The following is a 25,654-nucleotide window of genomic DNA, read 5'->3' on the forward strand; positions in this document are numbered from 1 at the left end:
CAACTCGCTGTTGGCTGGGCTCCCTTCCTGTGCCATTAAACCCCTACAACTCATCCAGAACGCCGCAGCCCGTCTGGTGTTCAACCTTCCCAAGTTCTCTCATGTCACCCCGCTCCTCCGCACACTCCACTGGCTTCCAGTTGAAGCTCGCATCTGCTACAAGACCATGGTGCTTGCCTACGGAGCTGTGAGGGGAACGGCACATCCGTACCTTCAGGCTCTGATCAGTCCCTACACCCAAACGAGGGCATTGCGTTCATCCACCTCTGGCCTGCTGGCCCCCCTAACTCTGCGGAAGCACAGTTCCCGCTCAGCCCAGTCAAAACTGTTCGCTGCTCTGGCACCCCAATGGTGGAACAAGCTCCCTCACGATGCCAGGACAGCGGAGTCACTCACCACCTTCCGGAGACACTTGAAACCCCACCTCTTTAAGGAATACCTGGGATAGGATAAAGTAATCCTTCTACCCCCCCTTACCCCACCCCAAAGAAAAGAAGAAAAAAATATATTGTAAAGTGGTTATCCCACTGGCTATCATAAGGTGAATGCAACAATTTGTAAGTCGCTCTGGATAAGCGTCTGCTAAATGATGAAAATGTAACCAAAAAAGTGTTAAACAAATCAAAATATATTTTGCATTTTAGATTCTTCAAAGTAGCCACCCTTTGCCTTGACAAAGTTGTGTCCAAACTTTTGACTGGTACTGTATATATACACAAAAGTATGTGGACACCCCTTCAAATTAGTGGATTTGGCTATTTCAGCCCGTTGATGACAGGTGTATAAAATCGAGCACACAGCCATGCAAAGGTCCCGTGTAGGTCAGTTGGTAGAGCATGGCGCTTGCAACGCCAGGGTTGTGGGTTCGATTCCCATGGGGGGCCAGTATGAAAAAATGTATGCACTCACTAACTGTAAGTCGCTCTTGCGTCTGCTAAATGACTAAAAAAAATACTCCATAGACGAACATTGGCAGTAGAATGGTAAAGTTTGGTGGAGGAGGAATAATGGTCTGGGGCTGTTTTTCATGGATCGGGCTAGGCCACTTAGTTCCAGTGAAGGTAAATCTTAATGCTACAGCATACAATTACACTCTAGATGATTCTGTGCTTCCAACTTGGCAACTGTTTGGGGAAGGCCCTTTCCTATTTCAGCATGTCAATGCCTCCATGCACAAAGTGAGGTCCATACAGAAATGGTTTGTCGAGATCGGTGTGGAAGAACTTGACTGGCCCTGACCTCAACCCCATCGAACACCTTTGGGATGAATTGGAACGCTGACTGCGAGCCAGGCGTAATTGCCTGACATCAGTGCCCGACCTCACTAATGCTCTTGTGGCTGAATGGAAGCAAGTCCCCGCAGCAATGTTCCAACATCTAGTGGAAAGCCTTCCCAGAAGAGTGGAGGCTGTTATAGCAGCAAAGGGGGGTCGAACTCCATATTAATGCCCAAGAGTTTGGAATGAGATGTTCGACGAGCAGGTGTCCACATACTTTTGGTAAATGTAGTCTAGCATGAACATGCCGTTCCTGTGCTAGTCTTTCTAGACAACCGCGTTGCCTCCGATCATTTTGAAATGCTCCGCATAGGGTCTGGTTTTCGAGACCTGTGCCATCATCCTCATGGGACTTTTATACTGAAATCTATCATGTTGAGGTGTAGGAAGTGAGCTTGTTCGTAGGCATCAACAATTTGCCGGCTAGTAGCGCACGCAGTTGCGGCTTCATGGAACTAGGGAGGGATAATGAATTAAACCAGAACGTACATTGATACATTCAGTTTGCGGTCTGGTCTGTCATATTTAGGAATTAACTGTTAGCCTATTTAGTGCTTTTCCATAGTGTTATCTGTTTATTGAGTAACATTTTGTGAAGATGTCTGTGGTGGGATTCGACGTCGGTTTCCTGAACTGCTATGTAGCGGTAGCTCGAGCCGGAGGAATAGAAACTGTAGCCAATGAATACAGCGATCGATGTACACCGTAAGTTACATTTATATTTGTGTGGTTTATGCTGTTTGGTGTGACTTGTAATTTTCAACCTGTTTGCCTCTAAAGTGATTGAGAAAATTGGAGGGATGGGAACACATTTTGTGGCCTTGGCAGCGCGACAGACAAGGGAGGTGCGCTAACAAACTAGCAGGCTAACATTAGCCTAGCCGAGCAGCGTTGCAACACCGAACGTGAATGTTATTGCTAGCTAGAGAGATCAACCCATGACTTGTAAAAACGAACAATCGTTATACTCTGTTAGCTATTTTACCAATTAAACGTTACGTCATATTACTTTTGAAGCCTTAACTTACATTCCCGCGTAACATCTTGAGTGTTTTAGAAGACAATGGGGGGGGTTCATTTTTTATTGAAGTATGAATGGACGCATGAATGCGACCGGGAAGAGGCCTGCAATCTCTCTACATCAGTAGACTTGTTCATAGGAATCATGTGTATTCTGCTCTGTATTACTAGCCAGCTAATAAAAGGCATTTAGATGGGCAATTTAATACTACTGCGTTATCTTAACTAGCGCTGTTATCTTATTATGGAGAGCCCCGTGAAAACTGACAAGCATTTTACTGATGTTTATTCCGCTGTTATTCTTTCAGAGCATGCGTGTCATTTGGACCACGGAATCGATCTATTGGTGCAGCTGCAAAAAGCCAGGTATGTATTGATAAAGGACGCCCTCTACTTTATTATTTATTTGACTGGTGACACATTGAGGGTATGAATCTTCTAGCAAGTTCTATGGTTTTCTGCTTATGCATATAATTAGGGATTTCATATCCAGGCCAATATTTGATAACCCGATGGAACTATTAAAAACAGAAAAGCAAATCATTATGCATTTATGCCCTCAAAGGACCCCAAATAAAACCATGGGGTGAATTTTGCCAGTCATTTTTATATCTAAAGTATTTGATCAGGGATTTCAGCTATTCCATAATTTCGGATTGCTCCTGCCTCATTAGGTAACACATCAAGTTACTTTTTAATGTGAGAGAATGATTTATAATGCATCATCATGTTCTTTCCCCGCTAATCCCAAATCAGGTTGTCACAAACTGCAAGAACACAGTCCAAGGGTTCAAGAGATTTCATGGCCGGGCGTTTTCTGATCCATACATCCAGCGTTTGAAATCCAGCCTGGTTTACGATCTAGCACAGATGCCTTCAGGCACCACTGGCATCAAGGTAAGGAGAGATAACAGTGATGATTAGTTCTGCTTAAAAGGGTGGGGAATATATGAATATGCCTAATGGAGAGATGGGTCCCTTTGAGTGCCAGCCAGATTAGTCATCATCCTTGTCTAATCTGAAATCAACATAGATATTGGTTGTCTATCTGTCTGTCTTTGCCGTAACAATACTTCCATGTGTTATTCTGTATTGTACTCTACCTGTGCGAACCCCAAAATCAATCAATCAAGCAATCATTTACAATGACAACTGGTGTCTGTGTGTCCTTTAGGTGATGTACATGGAGGAGGAGAAGGTGTTCAGCATTGAGCAGGTCACTGCCATGCTTCTGACCAAGATGAAGGAGACAGCTGAGCATGCACTGAAGAAACCCGTGGCTGACTGCGTTGTCTCTGTGAGTATCAATCTGCAGTGTGCTAGTGTGCACTGGGCGCTACACTTTACTATAAAGACCAGGAATTTGGTCATATGTAAAACTGAGTTTGGACTGTTAGACTAAAGACCGGATATGGATATTTTTTGGGGGGAATTGCGTTTCTAGGCCTGCTGGCTAATCACAGCCTATGTCATCCTCCCCAGGTCCCCTGCTACTACACGGACGCAGAGAGGAGATCAGTGGTGGACGCAGCACAGATCGCTGGACTCAACTGTCTGAGGCTCATGAATGAGACAACTGCAGGTATAGAGAGAGCTGTGTTGACCCCTAACAGTTACTGTAGCTATTTAACTCAACCACACCTTATTATTTCATATTAAGGTGATTTGCTGTTTCATAATAAATAATGATTATACTTATCTTCCTTCCAGTGGCGTTGGCGTATGGAATCTACAAGCAGGACCTCCCTGCCCCAGAGGAGAAGCCCAGGATTGTGGTGTTTGTAGACATTGGACACTCTGGATACCAGACCTCTGTCTGTGCCTTCAACAAGGGCAAGCTGAAGGTGGGTGTATTTTTATCAGGAGACAGAGGAGGCTATGGGGGTCATGCTGATTCTACAAAATAACAGTTTTTACTGAAAACTGAAATGTCCACAGAGAAGTTACAGACAACCTCAATAACCTCTTGGCTAATAAACAAAACAAGTGCTCTAGGGCCCAGAGTTGTTCTGGTCAGGTCACATGGCCTCAGGAAAAACTCCCGGTCCTCATAATTAGTTTTTGCTCATATTCATATTTTTTTAAATATCATTTTATTTTCCCTCAGATCCTTGCGACGGCCTGCGACCCAGAGCTGGGTGGGAAGGACTTTGACGAGATGCTGGTGAGACACTTCTGTGAGGAGTTTGGGAAGAAGTACAAGCTGGACGTGAAGACCAAGCCCAGGGCTCTGGTCAGGCTCTACCAGGAGTGTGAGAAACTCAAGAAGCTGATGAGCGCCAACTCCTCAGACCTGCCCCTCAACATCGAGTGCTTTATGAACGACATTGACGTCTCCGGAAAACTCAACAGGTATAGTGTTTTGTAGACTGAGATTTTTGTTATCTCAACTGAGCACCTCAGAATGCATGGCGGTGGTCCTTGATATTAACAGGTCTTAGATGATCTATTAGATATGAGTCATTATTTTTGTCTGTGATGCAATGACCAAATGACGAAGTTATGCTGAACAAAAATATAAATGCAACATGCAACAATTTCAAAGATTTTACTGAGTAACAGGTCATAGGAGGGAATCAGTCAATAGAAATACATTAATTAGGCCCTAGTCTATGGATTTCACATGAATGGGAATACAGATATGCATCTGTTGGTCACAGATACCTTAAAAGACATGGGCCTCGGGATCTTGTCACGGTATTTCTGTGCATTCAAATTGCTATTGTCCATAGCTTATGCCTGCCCATACCATAACCCCACAGCCACCATGGGGCCCTCTGTTCACAACGTTGACATCAGCAAACCGTTCGCCATACACATGGTCTGCGGTTGTGAGTCCAGTTGGTTGTACTGCCAAATTCTCTAAAACGACATTGGAGGCGACTTATGGTAGAGAAATGAACATTCAATTCTCTGGCAATAGCTCTGGTGGACATTCCTGCAGTCAGCATGCCAATTGCATGCTCCCTCAAAACTTGAGACATCTGTGGCATTGTGTTGCGTGACAAAACTGCACATTTTAAAGTGGCCTTTTATTGTCCCCAGCACAAGGTGCACCTGTGTAATGATCATGCTGTTTAATCAGCTTCTTGATATGCCACACCTGTCAGGTGGATGGATTATCTTGGCAAAGGAGAAATGCTCACTTACAGGGATGTAAACAAATTTGTGCACAACATTTGAGAGAAATTTTACATTTACATTTACATTTTAGTCATTTAGCAGACGCTCTTATCCAGAGCGACTTACAGTTAGTGAATACATATTTTTTTATACTGGCCCCCCGTGGGAATCGAACCCACAACCCTGGCATTGCAAACGCCATGCTCTATCAACTGAGCTACATCCCTGCCGGCCATTCCCTCCCCTACCCTGGACGACGCTGGGCCAATTGTGCGCCGCCCATGAGTCTCCCGGTCGCGGCCGGCTGCGACAGAGCCTGGATTCGAACCAGGATCTCTAGTGGCACAGTTAGCACTGCGATGCAGTGCCTTAGACCACTGCGCCACTCAGGAGTCTATAGAAATAAACTCTTTGTGCATATGGACAATTTCGGGGATCTTTTATTTCAGCTCATGAAACATGAGACCAACACTTTACATGTTGCGTTGATATTTTTGTTCAGTATAGTGACACCTTAGAACGCATTGTGGTCCTTGAAATCTAATGGTTTTATCACAGAGAAATTGCATGTTGATGATGCATACATATGTAGGATCTTATTTGACCAGTTTCTCACGGCAGGAAAATAATCTTGCAGCAACATTTATAATTAATGGACATTTTTGCAGGGGTTGATATTTTGATTTAGGGAAAATCGAGTCTGACATTTTTAAGTAGAAATTACAAACTTTTTAGGAGCCTTTTTAAACCTTGAATACACTACAAGTTTGCATTTCCTGCTGTACAGGACATTTCTTGCAACAGGGTGATCAAATTAAGATCCTACATCTGCATCTGTATTTTCTCTAATTTTCTCTAGGGGTCAGTTTGAGGAGATGTGTGCTGACGTTCTGGCCAGAGTGGAGGCACCACTGCACAACCTGATGGAGCAAGCCAGTCAGTTTCGTAGGTTTGCATATAGCTTGCTTGAATCTCAGAACAGAATGTATCTTTGTGTATAATATTGAACATTATCTGTGTAGGGATTGAGTATTGTCTTTATAGCATTGAGTTATGTCAGTGACTGTCAGTTCAGTTCTGGTGCCTTCCTTCCTGGTTCCTGTCCAATCAGAGCTTAAGGAGGAGGACATCTATGCGGTGGAAATAGTGGGCGGGGCCTCCCGTATCCCGTCTGTCAAAGAGAGGATCAGCAAATTCTTTGGGAAGGAGCTGAGCACCACCCTGAATGCTGATGAGGCTGTGGCCAGAGGATGTGCCCTGCAGGTCTGATGATCGCTCTCTGTTTCCCCCCTTGAAATGGCCTTTGCACATCCAGGATTTGCTTGCACAGCAAATGAGAAAAGAAAAGTTAGCCTCCAAACGATACTATTATATGTGCATTTTTGAGTAGTAATGATCGTGATTCCAACATTTATAGATATAATTCTTACCAGTAGGACCTAATTCATTTTTGTTGATTTCTACTGGAGTATGGTGATGGAATAATGGTTTGCATCCCTGCTAAGAATATCCCCCGTCTGCCTCCTCAGTGTGCAATCCTGTCCCCTGCATTCAAAGTGCGTGAGTTCTCCATCACAGATGTAGTTGCTTACCCCATCTCTCTGAAATGGAACTCTGCTGCAGAGGAAGGTTTGAGGTAAACTACAATACATATCCTGGTTTCTAATCACCTTGATTTATTTTGTTTGTGGGATAGCTTCATTGTAGTTATTTTAGTGCTAACTAGACTTATGCGTGTTGTCCATTTGTAGCGACTGTGAGGTATTCCCAAAGAACCATGCTGCACCGTTCTCCAAAGTGTTGACTTTCTACCGGAGGGAGCCATTCTCTCTGGAAGCCTACTACAACACCCCCAAAGAGCTGCCGTACCCCGACCCCACCATAGGTATGTACACTGCATTGAATCCACTATGAACCACGCACCTGTGGGTCCTGTTCTCTCTCTGCAAACAGTGTCTTCTATAGAAACATAGTCAGTCATGCATCCTAGCAGCAATGGCCTGTGGACTACAGTTTGCAATATGAAACTTATCATTGACTTGCCCATTTTGATTTTTGTATTTAAAAAAATTACAATTGTTTTTGTCAAGTGTCTGTAATGCAAGTTTCCCCCTAAGGGGACAATGAAGTATAGCCCAGTTTGTCATCAGTATTTCCTGTGAAATGTAAATTTCTGTGTGCCATTACCACCTTATTTCCTGTGTCCTCTCCTCCAGGTCAGTTTGTGATCCAGAAGGTGGTACCCCAGGCGTCTGGGGAGAGCTCTAAGGTCAAGGTGAAGGTGAGGGTCAACATCCACGGCATCTTCAGCGTCTCCTCAGCCTCGCTGGTGGAGGTCCAGAAGACAGAGGAGGGAGAGGAGCCCATGGACACAGAACAGCAGGCAACACCCGAGAAGGAGGAAGAGGTGATTATTAACAATCATATTCATTCAAATTTTATGTAGGATTTTTTACCAAAGTGTCTTATTCAGTATTCACTACACAGACAATTACAGTTAATTTTGCACATCAGAGTACATTGAAAGATAGGCCTAAAATGTGCTATTAAACCATACAACCTGAGGAAGAAGGGCAGTTAGGTACAGTACTATATTGTGATAACGCTGCTATCTGGAAGTATTCAGACCCCTTCCCTTTTCCACATTTTGTTACATTACAGCCTTATTCTAAAATTGATTAAATCATGTTTTTTTTCTCAGCAATCTACACACAATAACCCATAATGACAAAGTGAAAACAGGTTTTTAGAATTTTTTGCAAATGTATTAAATATAAAAAAACATACCTTATTTACGTAAGTATTCAGACCCTTTGCTATGAGACTCGAAATTGAGCGCCGGTGCATCCTGTTTCCATTGATCATCCTTGATGTTTCTACAACTTGATTGGAGTCCACCTGTGGTAAATTCAATTGATTGGACATGATTTGTAAAGGCACACACCTGTCTATATAAGGTCCCACAGATGACAGTGCATGTCAGAGCAAAAACCAAGCCATGAGGTCGAAGGAATTGTCCGTAGAGCTCCGAGACAGGATTGTGTCGAGGCACAGATCTGGGGAAGGTTACAAAAACATTTCTGCAGCTTTGAAGGTCCCTAAGAACACAGTGGCCTCCATCATTCTTAAATGGAAGAACCACCAAGACTCTTCCTAGAGCTGGCCACCCGGCCAAACTGAGCAATCGTGGAAGAAGGGTCTTGGTCAGGGAGGTGACCATGAACCCAATTGTCACTCTGACAGAGCTCCAGAGTTCCTCTGTGGAGATGGGAGAACCTTCCAGAAGGACAACCATCTCTGCAGCACTCCACCAATCAGGCCTTTATGGTAGAGTGGCCAGACGGAAACCACTCCTCAGTAAAAGGCACATGACAGCCCGCTTGGAATTTGCCAAAAGGCACCTAAAGGACTCGGACCATGAGAAACAAGATTCTCTGGTGTGATAAAACCAAGATTGAACTCTTTGGCCTGAATGTCAAGCGTCAAGTCTGGAGGAAACCTGGCACCATCCCTGCTCCAGAGTGCTCAGGACTTCAGGACAACGACCCTAAGCACACAGCCAAGACGACGCAGGAGTGGCTTCGGGACAAGTCTCTGAATGTCCTTGAGTGGCCCAGCCAGAGTCCGGACTTGAACCCGATCGAACATCTCTGGAGATACCTGAAAATAGCTGTGCAGCAACGCTCCCCATCCAACCTGACAAAGCTTAAGGCTCTGCAGAGAAGAATGGGAGAAACTCCCCAAAAACAGGTGTGCCAAGCTTGTAGCGTCATACCCAAGAAGACTCAAGGCTGTAATCGCTGCCAAAGGTGCTTCAACAAAGTACTGAGTAAAGGGTCTGAATACTTATGTAAATGTGATGTTTCAGTTGTTTATTTTTAATAAATGTGCAACAATTTCTAAAAACCTGTTTTTGCTTTGGCATTATGGGGTATTGTGTGTAGATTGATGGTGGGGGGGGAAACAATTTAATCCATTTTAGAAAAAGGCTGTAACGTAACAAAATGTGGAAAAAGTAAAGGGGTCTGAATAGTTTCCGCCTGCGTTGTGTGTCTCTCCTATCATTGGCCAGAGATGTGGTGTTAATGAAATGCCCTGCCCTCTCTGCAGGGCAAAATGCAGACTGACCAGGATGAGACGAAGGCCCAAGGAGATGGACAGAACGAGGCAGAAGAGGAGAAGAAGACGTCAGAGAATGAGGAGATGGAGGTAACAGTGAATATTCCGTCTATGTTGTGACACATTTGACATCTGTGATCATGACGTTTATGGTAACATTCTGCATTCTGCACTTTCTGTCCTGGAGGACTGCAGTTTGAACAGATTTAGACAAAAGCAAGCAGCCTGGACCCAGATCTGTTTGTGTTGTCTTGCCAACGACCAGCTGACCAGACAGAACAAACTCATCTAGGAGAAGGCTGAAAAACGCTTACCAGGAGTGAAGAGCACTACTTTATGGATATTTAGTCTTAATGATGCTGTTTCCCTCTCGTCTCCCCCCAGACCTCCACAGAAGAGAGTAAGACAGAGAAGAAGTCTGACCAGCCTCCCCAGGCCAAGAAGCCCAAAGTCAAGACAAAAGTCCTGGAGCTTCCCATCGAGAACAGCCCCCAGTGGGAGCTGGCCATCGACATGCTCAACCTCTTTGTAGAAAATGAGGTAATTCAATCTAACATCTATGGATTGTTTTGTTCGGTTGTTGCTATCCTCTCTGTATCTTTGGTGTCTTTATCTCTCTGTCGTTCCGTATTGTATTCATCCGGCTGCTTCTATATACAGTGGGGGAAAAAAGTATTTAGTCAGCCACCAATTGCGCAAGTTCTCCCACTTAAAAAGATGAGAGGCCTGTAATTTTCATCATAGGTACACGTCAACTATGACAGACAAATTGAGGGAAAAAAATCCAGAAAATCACATTGTAGGATTTTTAATGAATTTATTTGCAAATTATGGTGGAAAATAAGTATTTGGTCACCTACAAACAAGCAAGATTTCTGGCTCTCACAGACCTGTAACTTCTTCTTTAAGAGGCTCCTCTGTCCTCCACTCGTTACCTGTATTAATGGCACCTGTTTGAACTTGTTAGCAGTATAAAAGACACCTGAACCACACGGGGGGACCTAGTGAATGACCTGCAGAGAGCTGGGACCAAAGTAACAAAGCCTACCATCAGTAACACACTACGCCGCCAGGGACTCAAATCCTGCAGTGCCAGACGTGTCCCCCTGCTTAAGCCAGTACATGTCCAGGCCCGTCTGAAGTTTGCTAGAGTGCATTTAGATGATCCAGAAGAGGATTGGGAGAATGTCATATGGTCAGATGAAACCAAAATATAACTTTTTGGTAAAAACTCAACTCGTCGTGTTTGGAGGACAAAGAATGCTGAGTTGCATCCAAAGAACACCATACCTACTGTGAAGCATGGGGGGTGGAAACATCATGCTTTGGGGCTGTTTTTCTGCAAAGGGACCAGGACGACTGATCCGTGTAATGGAAAGAATGAATGGGGCCATGTATCGTGAGATTTTGAGTGAAAACCTCCTTCCATCAGCAAGGGCATTGAAGATGAAACGTGGCTGGGTCTTTCAGCATGACAATGATCCCAAACACACCGCCCAGGCAACGAAGGAGTGGCTTCGTAAGAAGCATTTCAAGGTCCTGGAGTGGCCTAGCCAGTCTCCAGATCTCAACCCCATAGAAAATCTTTGGAGGGAGTTGAAAGTCTGTGTTGCCCAGCGACAGCCCCAAAACATCACTGCTCTAGAGGAGATCTGCATGGAGGAATGGGCCAAAATACCAGCAACAGTGTGTGAAAACCTTGTGAAGACTTAGAGAAAACGTTTGACCTGTGTCATTGCGCAACAAAGGGTATATAACAAAGTATTGAGAAACTTTTGTTATTGACCAAATATTTATTTTCCACCATAATTTGCAAATAAATTCATTAAAAATCCTACAATGTGATTTTCTGGATTTTTTTTCTCATTTTGTCTGTCATAGTTGACGTGTACCTATGATGAAAATTACAGGCCTCTCTCATCTTTTTAAGTGGCAGAACTTGCACAATTGGTGGCTGACTAAATACTTTTTTCCCCACTGTACTTGTCTTTTACATGTTTCTCTCTGTTTTGAGTAGTGCTTAAAGAGTGTTCTGTGGTAACTTGAAGTTGATGATTGATTGTTTCCACAGGGTAAAATGATCATGCAGGACAAGCTGGAGAAGGAGAGGAACGACGCTAAGAATTACGTGGAGGAGTATGTGTACGACATGAGGGACAAACTGCACGGCAGGCTGGAGAAATGTGTCAGTGAAGCTGTGAGTACTGTGGCATTCTGTGGTAATTCCAACACTGTCTGAAATTAGCTGCCCATGAAACACAAACAGGTTTCTTAAAGGATACTTTGGGATTTTGGCAATGAAGCCCTGTAACTACTTCCCCTATTATCAGATGAACTCATTTGAAGTAGATAAACGGCTTCATTGAGACAATCCTGAAGTATCCCATTAACAACAATATATAAAGGACTTTATAATACAGTCTATCAGAATTGTATTCTCTGTAATATGTTTAAATGTCATCCATTGCGTACCGTATGTTGAATTTGATAGTTGTAGGATGGGATACCCTGACCTTAACTGTATGTTAATGAGAGTATGTTGAATTTGATAGTTGTAGGATGGGATACCCTGACCTTTAACTGTATGTTAATGCCTGTGTTTTGACTGTGTAGGATCGGGACGTCCTGTCGTTACAACTGGAGGACACAGAGAACTGGCTGTATGAAGATGGAGAGGACCAGCCTAAACAACAGTACATCGACAAACTGGCCCAGCTGAAGGTAAAGCACTGTCACTATGGGCCAGTTTCCCAGACCCCTGATTAAGCCTAGTCCCAGGTAATGCTTTCAGTTTTATACATTATAGTCGCGCCGGCATGCATTGGTTGAAGCTCAATGTTCAATTCAAATCTCCCTACCGTCACATCTAAGCCAAGATGACACCGATGTCGATGGCAATTCGCAAATCAACATGATTGGAGGTACACAACACACTAATGAGCCGTCCGGCCGTTAACAAGAACCACATACCGGATTTTTAACAGGGTCGTTAGCGATTGAGTTTTCAGAGTATTTTCTGTGCCTACCTAGCTCAAATTCTAGACGTCGGATTAAAATGAGACTATAGCGTCCGTAAAGTGACCATTGGACTTTAAAAATGTTGGATTGTCTAAGTTTGGTGCAACAGTTTTTATTTGTTATAGTTTATCGCTCTCACGTGCACATTTCAATCCGTTAACAACCAACGGTATGCTACCTTTTTGTAGCATTTCTGACAATGCTAACATATTTTCAGCCGAATCTCAGAGTTCTAACGGGGTTGAGCAACTGTTGCTCGGCAACAACACAGCTGCTGCTGCCTGCAACCGGCTGCCAGTCATAAGAAGTGGCTGAGAACAAATCTAGGCTACTGTAGATAACCAGCTATATGGTGGTATTCAAGCTGAGGTTAATCAACAAATGAAAACACATATTTTGATTAGCTAGTCAACGTTACCTAGTCTGTTTGAGAAGGTTTGAATGCTAAGCAACCGGCATACACATTGTTTGAAGTACAATAAACCAACATAGCTACTGTAGTATGTCAAGGCTTTGGTAGAGCGGTGGTGGAGGAGGCATTGTGGTGCTCATGTGAATTACCTTTCTTTTTCGGCTTCAGACCAATGCCTACTTCTCACAGAAAATGTTAGTTTTTGTTTTTAATTGTCATTATGAGTTAAAGCCGTGTCAAGTCAATTGTGTTTCAGCAAATTTCTGTTACATTTCGACAGTCAGATGAAAGTAGCATCACCAAAGTTTGAAAAATGAGTTTCATTGCTGTGAAAATGCCTAGCTTCCTCCTCAGTCTAGTTCAACACAGTTCAAATGGGTTGGATTATCCAGTGTGTCTGACATCAGTGTCGTCTGTTGTCTCCAGAAACTGGGCCAGCCTATCCAGGAGAGGTACATGGAGTCGGAGGAAAGACCCAGAGCCTTCGATGAGATGGGGAAACAGATCCAGATGTACATGAAGATCGTTGAATCTTATAAAACCAAGGTACTGCTGCCCTTATAAAACCAAGGTACTGCTGCCCTTATAAAACCAAGGTACTGCTGCCCTTATAAAACCAAGGTACTGCTGCCCTTATAAAACCAAGGTACTGCTGCCCTTATAAAACCAAGGTACTGCTGCCCTTATAAAACCAAGGTACTGCTGCCCTTATAAACCAAGGTACTGCTGCCCTTATAAAACCAAGGTACTGCTGCCCTTATAAAACCAAGGTACTGCTGCCCTTATAAAACCAAGGTACTGCTGCCCTTATAAAACCAAGGTACTGCTGCCCCAGAGGTCTAGAAGTAATGATACATTGGACTCATAATGCTCCACAGAACTACAACAATAATTCTAAGTCATTGCAAATGTCAGAAGTTGACAATAGTTTCATTTCATGAATGACCAAATTTGTATTGTATTATGCTACTAAATGTATGTAATATTTATTATTATTATTATTATTATTACACTTTGCTACAATGGACTACATCTTTATTCTTTGCGTACCCCAGGAGGAGCAGGTATGTCTTTAGTAGAAGTGTAGTATAGTCATTAATTGTCTTACGTCAGACGGCTTCACTCCTACGTGACGTTCACCCCTCAGTGCAGTCAGAATCGACACACTATCTGACGTAAGACAATGAGAATACACTAGAGTAGTTATGTTAAAATGCAGTCCAGTTCGCCAACCTTATCATATTGTTACTTCCTATAGATGTCTTCATATTCCAGTGTAGCAAGTTTTAAAATATTCAAAGCAATTCTAAACCATTGCAAATATCAGAAGCCGTAAAGTCAGTTAGTAGCTGCATTTCAGAACCGACCAAATATGTATGTAATATGTATGCTACAATAGACTACATCTTTATTCTTTGCTTTGGGCTTGCATTCAGTACATATTTGGTTTCAGGAGGCTGATATCAGAAGTTGTCTTTTAGTTGTATTTCAGGAATGACAAAATGTGTCTATGTATTATGTACAGTGCATTCGGGAAGTATTCAGACCCCTTCACTTTTTCCACATTTTGTTACGTTACAGCATTATTCTAAAATGTATTAAATAAATAAAAAGTCCTCATCCATCTGTACACAATAACCCATAATGACAAAGCAAAAACAGATTTTGTTGAAATTTTTGCAAACGTATAAAAAATTAAAAACAGATTAACTTATTTACATTAGTATTCAGACCCTTTGCTATGAGACTCGAAATTGAGCTCAGGTGCATCCTGTTTCCATTGATCATCCTTGATGTTTCTACAACTTAATTGGAGTTCATCTGTGGTAAATTCAATTGATTTGGAAATTATTTGGAAAGGCACACACCTGTCTATATAAGGTCCCACAGTTGACAGTGCATGTCAGAGCAAAAACCAAGCCATGAGGTCGAAGGAATTATCCGTAGCGCTCTGAGACAGGATTTTGTCGAGGCACATCTGGGGAAGGGTACCAAAACATTTCTGCAGCATTGAAGGTCCCCAAGAATACAGTGGCCTCCATCCTTCTTAAATGGAAGAAGTTTGGAACCACCAAGACTCTTCCTAGAGCTGACCGCCCAGCCAAACTGAGCAATCAGGGGAGAAGGGCCTTGGTCAGGGAGGTGACCAAGAACCTGATGATCACTCTGACAGAGCTCCAGAGTTTCTCTGGTCTGATGAAGCCAAGATTGAACTCTTTGGCCTGAATACCAAGCGTCACGTCTGGAGGAAACCTGGCACCATCCCTACGGTGAAGCATGGTGGTGGTGGCAGCATCATGCTGTGGGGATGTTTTTCAGCGGCAGGGACTGGGAGACTAGTCAGGATCGAGGGAAAGATGAACAGAGCAAAGTACAGAGAGATCCTTGATGAAAACCTGCTCCAGAGCACTCAGGACCTCAGACTGGGGAGAAGGTTCACCTTCCAACTGGACAATGACCCTAAGCACACAGCCAACACAACGCAGGAGTGGCTTCGGGACAAGTCTCTGAATATCTTTGTGACCCAGCCAGAGCACGGACTTGAACCCGATCTAACATTTCTGGAGAGACCTGAAAATAGCTGTGCAGCGACGCTCCCCATCCAACCTGACAGAGCTTGAGAGGATCTGCAGATAAGAATGGGAGAAACTCCCCAAATACAGGTGTGCCAAGCTTGTAGCGTCATACCCAAGAAGACTTGAGGCTGTAATCACTGCCAAAGGTGCTTCAACAAAGTACTGAGTAAAGGGTCTGAATAATTATGTTTATGTCATATTTCCTTTTTTATTTATTTTTTACATTTGCAAAAATGTCTAAACCTGTTTTTGTTTTGTCATTATGGGGTTTTGTGTGTAGATTGATGAGGGGAAAAACAACTGTCATCCATTTTAGAATAAGGCTGTAAAAGTCACTGTATGTTAGACGGTTTGTTTGCTTGTCTTTCCATCCCCCAGGAGGAGCAGTATGACCATCTGGACCAGGAAGATATCAACAAGGTGGATAAGATGGTGAATGAAGCCATGATCTGGCTGAACAGCAAGATGAACCAGCAGAGTAAACTGAGCTTGACTGTGGAGCCTGCTGTTAGAGTCCGAGAGATACAGGACAAGACTAAGGTGAGAATAACTACAGTACTGCTAACTAACTACAGTACTGCTAACTAACTACAGGACTGCTAACTAACTACAGGACTGCTAACTAACTACAGGACTGCTAACTAACTACAGGACTGCTAACTAACTACAGGACTGCTAACTAACTACAGGACTGCTAACTAACTACAGGACTGCTAACTAACTATAGGACTGCTAACTAACTACAGTACTGCTAACTAACTACATGACTGCTAACTAACTACAGGACTGCTAACTAACTACAGGACTGCTAACTAACTATAGGACTGCTAACTAACTACAGGACTGCTAACTAACTACAGTACTGCTAACTAACTACAGTACTGCTAACTAACTACAGGACTGCTAACTAACTACAGGACTGCTAACTAACTACAGGACTGCTAACTAACTATAGGTCTGCTAACTACTCTACTGCTAACTACCTACAGTACTGATAACCATATTCCTCTACTGCTAACTACAGTACTGTTAACTACTCTACTGCTAACTAACTATAGGACTGCTACACTAACTATAGGACTGCTACACTAACTATAGGACTGCTACACTAACTATAGGACTGCTACACTAACTATAGGACTGCTAACTAACTATAGGACTGCTAACTAACTATAGGACTGCTAACTAACTATAGGACTGCTAACTACTCTACTACTAACTACCTACAGTACTGTTAACTTGCTACTCTACTACTAACTACCTACAGTACTGTTAACCATATTCCTCTACTGCTAACTAACTATAGGACTGCTAACTACTCTACTACTAACTACCTACAGTACTGATAACCATATTCCTCTACTGCTAACTACAGTACTGTTAACTACTCTACTGCTACACTAACTATAGGACTGCTACACTAACTATAGGACTGCTACACTAACTATAGGACTGCTACACTAACTATAGGACTGCTACACTAACTATAGGACTGCTAACTAACTATAGGACTGCTAACTACTCTACTACTAACTACCTACAGTACTGTTAACTTGCTACTCTACTACTAACTACCTACAGTACTGTTAACCATATTCCTCTACTGCTAACTAACTATAGGACTGCTAACTACTCTACTACTAACTACCTACAGTACTGTTAACCATATTCCTCTACTGCTAACTAACTATAGGACTGCTAACTACTCTACTACTAACTACCTACAGTACTGATAACCATATTCCTCTACTGCTAACTACAGTACTGTTAACTACTCTACTGCTAACTAACTACAGTACTGATAACTAACTATAGGACTGTTTACTAACTACTCTACTGCTAACCAAATTCCTCCACTACTAACTACAGTACTGCCAACTAACTACAGTACTGCCAACTAACTACAGTACTGATAACTTACTACTCAACTACTAACTACAGTACTGATAACTACTCTACTGCTAACAAACTACAGTACTGCTAACCAAATTCCTCCACTACTAACTACAGTACTGCCAACTAACTACAGTACTGCCAACTAATTACAGTACTGCCAACTAACTACAGTACTGATAACTTACTACTCAACTACTAACTACAGTACTGATAACTACAGTACCGCTAACTACTCTACTGCTAACAAACCACAGTACTGCTAACCAAATTCCTCTAATACTAACTACTTTGCTACTAACTACATTACTACCACCTAACTACTAATACTGTTAGTCAGAGAGATACAGGGTAAAGCTAAGTTTAGAATAGCTACAGTACTAACTGTTAGTCTGCTATCAGGGCCAGAGCGATGTTTGAGGCTTATGAATTCAACATTTGTGTAAATGTTACCCAACCAAGCTACAGTTTGCTGTGAATATTGCCTTTTGGTCATGAATATCATTCAACTACGGTACTGTAAAATCCATGCCAGCATTCTGCTTATCCAACTTAACATTACTTGCACATGGTCCCATGATATGCTTGCACGGTTATTCGTAACTTTCACTCTTCCCACTATTTCATCTCAATAGGAGCTGTACTCTGCCTGCAACCCCATCGTGACCAAGCCCAAGCCCAAGGTGGAGCTGCCTAAGGACGACAAGGCAGGGGAGCAGAATGGACCAGTCAACGGTCATGAGAAAGCCCCAGCAGAGGGCACCGAGGAGGGGCCTGCCGACAGCACAGGCAACCCCCCCCTCCACGGAACCTAGACCTGACATGGACCTTGACTAAGCAGACAGACAGGCAGCAACCAGTGTCACCTCTCCCAGGGGCTGTGTCTTCATCTGAAAATAGTGTCTCCTTCCATGTTTCCTTGTTGCCTTCCCCATTCAGATCTGATAGGACTGGATAGATGAGTTCAACTAAAGCATTATGGCAAAAAAACAAAACTCTACCTGCATGGTCCACCAAAAGGCATGCTGGGTATATTAACTACAGTACTGTAGCACATTGCTCATGTTTTATCTATCTTGTCAGATCTGTTGAGATAAGGAGTGAATCAACCTAGGCAGCAAGGGAAGGAGGCAAGGTGATGGATTGAGACGCAGCCCAGAGCTACTAGTGAAGTGTCAATAACTATTTGGCTTCGTCTGGAATGGCACCCTATTCACTATATAGTGCACTACGTTTGACCAAAGCCCATATGTCCCTGGTCAAAAGTAGTGCGCTATATAGGGAATAGGGTGCCATTTCAAATGCAACCATTCACTCCACTCCACATGTCAATGCAGGCGGCATACTGTAATTTCGGCACATTTACCCCAGTACCTGATGATGATGATGATGATGGTGTATTTCTGCTGCCTATAGCATGCCCATTCTTTTATTGCTAAAATTGAAAGAAGCCAACTGCAATAAGCCTGTTGTTTGACGATGAGCGCTGTATGATGGTATTTATTTCTGTTGTGTGCTCTCTATAACTGTTCCGGGTCATTGTCACAATTTGGTTTTAATAAAGTTATTGAAAATCGCTTCACGCAGCCGTTATTTGAGCATTTTAGAGGAATGCAGTTTCGTTCTCAGGCTATATTTTGACTAGCTCAAAGGCCGGCAGATAGCGATATTGAAACGACTCAATATCGCCATCTACCGGCCTTTGGGCTATATTTTGACTGTATGGCTATCTAGAGAAATGTGTGTTTTCCTCCCCTTGATTTCTTAAACGTCACCAATGCATAAATGCAATGAGAAAGGTCCCACTCATCTGTCAAATAACTGGCCTGCAGTTATTCAGGATAATACGCTACTTTAATGATAAGCAATTTTACTACTGTAGGTCGGCAGGTAGCTTAGTGAGTAAAAGCGTTGTGCCAGTAACCGAAAGGTCGCTGGTTCTAATCCCCGAGCCGACTAGGGTGTCGACATCTGTCGATGTGCCCTTAAGCAAGGCACTTAACCCTAATTGCTCCTGTAAGTCGCTCTGGATAAGAGCGTCTGCTAAATGACATTTTATTTTTTTATGATCTACCACCCGGTTACTCAACCCTGCACCTTAGAGGCTGCTGCCCTATATACATAGACATGGAATCACTGGTCACTTTAATAATGTTTACATACTGCTCATATGTTTCTACTGTATTTTAGTCTATGCCACTCCGACATTGTTCGTCCTAATATTTATAGATTTCTTAATTCCATTCTTTTACTTTTAGATGTGTGTGTATTGTTAGATACTACTGCACTGTTGGAGCTAGGAACACAAGCATTTCGCTACACCCGCAATAACATCTGCTAAATATGTGTATGTGACCAATAAAATAGTTTTTCATTTTATTTGAAAAGGCCTGTCTATTCATCCCGCTCAACATTCCGCGTTCCTCAGAATCTGTAATCAAGGCGTTCAGCTAGAACTCCGCCCGCCTCTGCCTCAGTCACATGACAGAGGTTCCTGCTTTCTCAAAAAAAAGTAGGATTTTAAAGGGAAGAGGCGGATGCGGTAAGTTGATGAATGCGTTTGTTTTTAATTTACTTTCTGCACAAAGTAAGATGGTAGGACAAACGTCACCAGCGACCTCATTTGGATATGCACGATACCGTTTTCAAATATAGTGGATTCAATATTTGAATTTAATTCAAAGCGCTGCATTGTAGTATAGTTTGATTTGGTCTACTTCCCCCCCCTTAATTCGGATAGGGATACTTTAGTACGTCTTCCGGCTGCAAGTGCTCACATTTTATGGGTCTAAAGTCTGCTTTAGGTTGAGAACAAATATTGCTTCAAGATCTGTTCCATCTGATACAATAAACAGCTGTATTCACCATCCAAGTTTGGCTGTGGTTTTAAAGCTTTTAATTTAGGAACATGAAGCTGATCATCCTGAATGATTATGACCAAGTTGGTGAGTGGGCTGCCAAATACATCAGGAATAAAATCCTTCGCTTCAACCCTGGACCAGACAGATTCTTCATTCTAGGACTCCCCACAGGTAAGCAATCTGTTGATTCTACAGGGCACGCCCTCCTTTCCATTGTACAGGCAATATTGCAATCATAATAATCATATATATATATTTTAATGTTAAATGTGTCTGTATAAAGACATCAACATTTATTTTTTGACGTGTAAAACTACAGGTATTTTGATGAAAATGTCAATAATTTCTCCCCAATGTACACCCCAGGAGGTACCCCTCTGGGATGCTATAAGAAGCTGATTGAGTTTTATAAGAAAGGAGAGATCTCTTTCAAGTATGTCAAAACGTTCAACATGGACGAGTATGTGGGTATGCTTCACCTTTACAATACTTCTCTATTTAACCTTCTATTTCTACACCAAACATACAGTAGCAACATTCTCACAGCACGAGAAGCTATACAAAACTGTGATCACTGCTTTTAAAATCATGCAGGTATTCCCAGGAATCACCCAGAGAGCTACCATTCCTTCATGTGGAATAATCTCTTCAAGCACATTGACATCAAATCGGAGAACACCCATATTCTGGATGGTAACGCTGCCAACCTTGTAGAGGAGTGTGATTCCTTTGAGGAGAAGATCAAAGCTGCTGGAGGAATCGACCTCTTTGTTGGAGGTAGGTAGGGAGGATAATGATAGGATGGAATTAAGTATATTGATTATATTTACTCTATTATACAGTGCATTCGGAAAGTATTCAGACCCCTTGACTTTTTCCAAATTGTGTTACTTTACAGCCTTATTCTAAAATTGATTAGATACTTTTTTTCCTCCTTCAATCTACCTACAATACCCCATAATGACAAAACAAAAACAGGTTTTCAGAAATGTTTGCAAATGTATATATATATATATTTTTAAAAACGGAAATACCTTATTTACATACAGTACCAGTCAAAAGTTTGGACACACCTACTCATTCCAGGGTTTTTCTTTATTTTTACTATTTTCTACATTGTAGAATAATAGTGAAGACATCAAAACTATGAAATAACACATATGGAATCATGTAGTAACCAAAAAAGTGTTAAACAAATCAAAATATATTTTACATTTGAGATTCTTCAAAGTAGCCACCCTTTGCCTTGACAGCTTTGCACACTCTTGGCATTCTCTCAACCAGCTTCATGAGGGTGCATGCTCAGCCCCCTCCTGTACTCCCTGTTCACCCATGACTTCGTGGCCAAGCACGCCTCCAACTCAATCATCAAGTTTGCAGACGACACAACAGTAGTAGGCTTGATTACCAACAATGACGAGACCGCCTACAGGGAGGAGGTGAGGGCTCTGGGAGTGTGGTGCCAGGAAAATAACCTCTCACTCAACGTCAACAAAACAAAGGAGATGATCGTGGACTTCAGGAAACAGCAGAGGGTGCACCCCCCTATCCACATCGACGGGACCGCAGTGGAGAAGGTGGAAAGCTTCAAGTTCCTTGGTGTACACATCACTGACAAACTGAAATGGACCACCCACGCAGACAGTGTGGTGAAGAAGGCGCAACAGAGCCCCTTCAACCTCAGGAGGCTGAAGAAATTTGGCTTGGCACCTAAAACCCTCACAAACTTTTACAGATGCACAATTGAGAGCATCCTGTCGGGCTGTATCACCGCCTGGTACGGCGACTGTTAAATAGCCATCACTAGCACATTAGAGGCTGCTGCTGCCTATTGAAATCACTGGCCACTTTAAGAAATGGAACACTAGTCACTTTAATAATAAAAAAGAAAAAAGAATAATGTTTACATATCTTGCACTACTCATCTCATATGTATATACTGTATTATATTATATAATATTCTACTGTATCTTAGTCCATGCCACTCTGTTATTGCTTGTCCATATATGTATATATTCTTAAATTCCATTCCTTACTAGATTTGTGTGTATTGGGTATATGTTGTGAAATTGTTAGATATTACTTGTTAGATATTACTGCTAGAGGCACAAGCATTTCGCTACGCCCACAATAACATCTGCTAAACACGTGTATGTGACAAATAAGATTTGAATTGATTTGAGGTAGTCAACTGGAATGCATTTCAATTAACAGGTGTGCCTTCTTCAAAGGCAATTTGTGGAATTTCTTTCCTTCTTAATGCGTTTGAGCCAATCAGTTGTGTTGTGACAAGGTAAGGGTGGTATACAGAAGATAGCCCTATTTGGTAAAAGACCAAGTCCATATTATGGCAAGAACAGCTCAAATAAGCAAAGAGAAATGACAGTCCCATCATTGCTTTAAGACATGAAGGTCAGTCAATCTGGAAAATGTCAAGAACTTTGAACGTTTCTTCAAGTGCAGTCGCAAAAACCATCAAGCACTATGATGAAACTGGCTCTCATGAGGACCGCCACAGGAAAGGAAGACCCAGAGTTACCTCTGCTGCAAAGGATAAGTTCATTAGAGTTAACTGCACCTCAGATTGCAGCCCAAATAAATGCTTCACAGAGTTCAAGTAACAGACACATCTCAACATCAACTATTCAGAGGAGACTGCGTGAATCAGGCCTTCATGGTCGAATTGCTGCAAAGAAACCACTACTAAAGGACACCAATAAAAAGAAGAGACTTGCTTGGGCCAAGAAACACGAGCAATGGACATTAGACCGGTAGAAATCTGTCCTTTGGTCTGATGAGTCCACATTTGAGATTTTTGGTTCCAACCACCGTGTCTTTGAGAGACGCAGAGAAGGTGAACGGATGATCTCCGCATGTGTGGTTCCCACAGTGAAGCATGGAGGAGGTGTGATGATGTGGGGGGGCTTTGCTGGTGACACTGTCAGTGATTTATTTAGAATTCAAGGCCCACTTAACCAGCATGGCTACCACAGCATTCTGCAGTGATACGCCATCCCATCTGGTTTGGGCTTAGTGGGACTATCATTTCTTTTTCAATAGGACAATGACCCAACACACCTCCAGGCTGTGTAAGGGCTATTTTACCAAGAAGGAGAGTGATGGAGTGCTGCATCAGATGACCTGGCCTCCATAATCCCCCGACCTCAACCAAATTGAGATGGTTTGGGATGAGTCGGACGGCAGAGTGAAGGAAAAGCAGCCAACAAGTGCTCAGCATGTGTGGGAACTCCTTCAAGACTGTTGGAAAATCATTCCAGGTGAAGCTGGTTGAGAGAATGCCAAGAGTGTGCAAAGCTGTCATCAAGGTAAAGGGTGGCTATTTGAAGAATCTCAAATATAAAATATATTTTGATTTGTTTAACACTTTTTTTGGTTACTACATGATTCCATATGTGTTATTTCATGGTTTTGATGTCTTCACTATTATTCTACATTGTAGAAAATAGTAAAAATATAGAAAAACCCTTGAATGAGTAGGTGTTCTAAAACTTTTCACCGGTAGTGTATGTGTGTAGATTGATGAGGGGAAAAAAAATTATTTAATCCATTTTACAGTCAATGACCTGTATTCTAACACTGCTGTGGCAATTTACGTCTTTGTTGGAGGTAGGGAGGATACCAGTGATGGTGTCAAATGACACAATAGCAACTGCTCAATCAAACAGGCAGACACACCCATGCTAGATTTATATTTCAAGTTTATAGTCTTGTTCTAACAGATATGTCATTGTTACAACAGATAAGATAATGTTTTATATTGTGGGGCACACACTTTTTCAATGACATCATTGAATAAGATGAGAAACACAACAAGCACAAACCAGTTCAGAAAACAACAGACTTTGAAACATCAATACCAAAATCCAACAAATGTAACCCACCCTGTCTGTTAGGTATTGGACCGGATGGCCACATTGCCTTCAACGAGCCAGGCTCCAGCCTGTTGTCCAGGACCAGAGTGAAGACCCTGGCTCAGGACACCATCCTGGCCAACGCACGCTTCTTTGACGGAGATCTGTCTAAAGTACCCACCATGGCTCTGACTGTGGGAGTGGCCACTGTCATGGACGCCAGAGAGGTTAGAGCTGATTTCAAGATGTCTGTCTCTGCCTTATGGTTCAGGTCTGTCTTCTCTTGGAACGTATTTTGCATGGACAACTGGCCCCCTTAAAGCGCCTATACTTATTAAATGATGATATAATGAGGCTGTTACACATAGCCTTATGATTTCCCCCAAATCCTTTTACTGCTGCTTTGTTGTAATACCAGTCTATAACAATGTAAATCTGTCGATGTGCCCTTAAGCAAGGCACTTAACCCTAATAGCTCATGTAAGTCGCTCTGGATAAGAGCGTCTGCTAAATGACAAAAAATAAAATAAAATAAAAAATGTAATGACAGTCTATAATCATGTAATAACAGTTTATAACATGTAATGACAGTCTATAACCATGTAATAACAGTTTATAACATGTAATACCAATCTATAACATGTAATGACAGTCTATAACCATGTAATAACAGTTTATAGGATGGTAATAACACGTTATCTCCTTAACGTCTCCAGGTCATGATTCTCATCACGGGAGCACACAAAGCGTTTGCCCTGTACAAGGCCATAGAGGAAGGGGTGAACCACATGTGGACAGTGTCAGCCTTTCAGCAGCACCCCCAGACTGTGTTTGTGTGTGACGAGGACGCTACCCTGGAACTGAGGGTTAAAACTGTCAAGTACTTCCAAGGTGAGGGTCTACTTACTTACTAAAGGACTTGGTCCTCCAAGTTCATTCCATGATTGTGCTGCTCGCATGGCTTATGAACTAGTGCTTCAGTTTCCAAATTCAGTGTGTTTTGTTTTTATTATTGGCCTGGGAGGGATAAAGTATTTTCTTCAATAAAAAACATAATTGTGAATAAAGTGGAAATCTAACTCACTTGACCTATTGTTATTTCTCCTTGACAGGGATGATGCATGTGCACAACAAGTTGGTGGATCCACTGCCTCCCAAGTAAGATGAGGGAGTTGCAAAAACATCTGGAAACCTGCAATAACCAGGATAACTGATGCCGGACCCTCCTGGATATGACAGCGGCCAAAGGGTGGATGATCAATTGTGTGTGTTGTACTGTGGTTTAAGTCAAGTTACATTTTATGTAACATAATAGTAAGCCTACTTGTAGTAGGCTACATTAAGCACATTGATTATGTAATACATTTATCTTAGATAGAACAGGTTTCTTAGCTACATTGTTAAATTTGATACAAACTTGTTTTTGAATGTATTTCAATGAGAGTTATTGTAATAAAACGACTTTGAGAATGAATGTGTATTT

The 25,654-nt window shown here is 42.3% G+C and overlaps 2 protein-coding genes across 4 annotated transcripts; both read left to right on the forward strand.

The window, feature by feature from the left end:
• Nucleotides 1-1,670: 1,670 nt before the first annotated feature.
• On the forward strand, nucleotides 1,671-19,015 carry LOC121539039 (heat shock 70 kDa protein 4-like). 3 transcript variants are annotated; one of them, XM_045206794.1, is made up of 19 exons: nucleotides 1,671-1,982; nucleotides 2,606-2,663; nucleotides 3,054-3,194; nucleotides 3,472-3,594; nucleotides 3,780-3,879; nucleotides 4,008-4,141; nucleotides 4,405-4,649; nucleotides 6,280-6,365; nucleotides 6,532-6,683; nucleotides 6,950-7,056; nucleotides 7,172-7,305; nucleotides 7,637-7,827; nucleotides 9,531-9,629; nucleotides 9,924-10,079; nucleotides 11,611-11,736; nucleotides 12,153-12,260; nucleotides 13,396-13,515; nucleotides 15,924-16,085; nucleotides 18,074-19,015. In XM_045206794.1, exons 1-19 carry the CDS (start codon nucleotides 1,876-1,878, stop codon nucleotides 18,251-18,253), a joined length of 2,529 nt encoding a protein of 842 aa, XP_045062729.1. In that variant the 5' UTR covers nucleotides 1,671-1,875; the 3' UTR covers nucleotides 18,254-19,015. The 3 variants fall into 3 exon arrangements, with proteins under 3 accessions (XP_045062729.1, XP_045062739.1, XP_045062734.1); XM_045206804.1 differs by having other exon boundaries at nucleotides 9,543-9,629; XM_045206799.1 differs by having other exon boundaries at nucleotides 6,280-6,356.
• Nucleotides 19,016-19,896: 881 nt separating this feature from the next.
• On the forward strand, nucleotides 19,897-25,645 carry LOC121539053 (glucosamine-6-phosphate isomerase 1). Its single transcript, XM_041847272.1, has 7 exons — nucleotides 19,897-19,980; nucleotides 20,331-20,470; nucleotides 20,666-20,767; nucleotides 20,894-21,076; nucleotides 24,214-24,398; nucleotides 24,888-25,062; nucleotides 25,284-25,645. Exons 2-7 carry the CDS (start codon nucleotides 20,347-20,349, stop codon nucleotides 25,331-25,333), a joined length of 819 nt encoding a protein of 272 aa, XP_041703206.1. The 5' UTR covers nucleotides 19,897-19,980; nucleotides 20,331-20,346; the 3' UTR covers nucleotides 25,334-25,645.
• The last annotated feature ends 9 nt before the right edge of the window (nucleotides 25,646-25,654 follow it).

The sequence above is a fragment of the Coregonus clupeaformis genome, chromosome 3 (genome assembly GCF_020615455.1).
Source record: "Coregonus clupeaformis isolate EN_2021a chromosome 3, ASM2061545v1, whole genome shotgun sequence".
NCBI classification, from domain to species: Eukaryota; Metazoa; Chordata; class Actinopteri; order Salmoniformes; family Salmonidae; genus Coregonus; species Coregonus clupeaformis.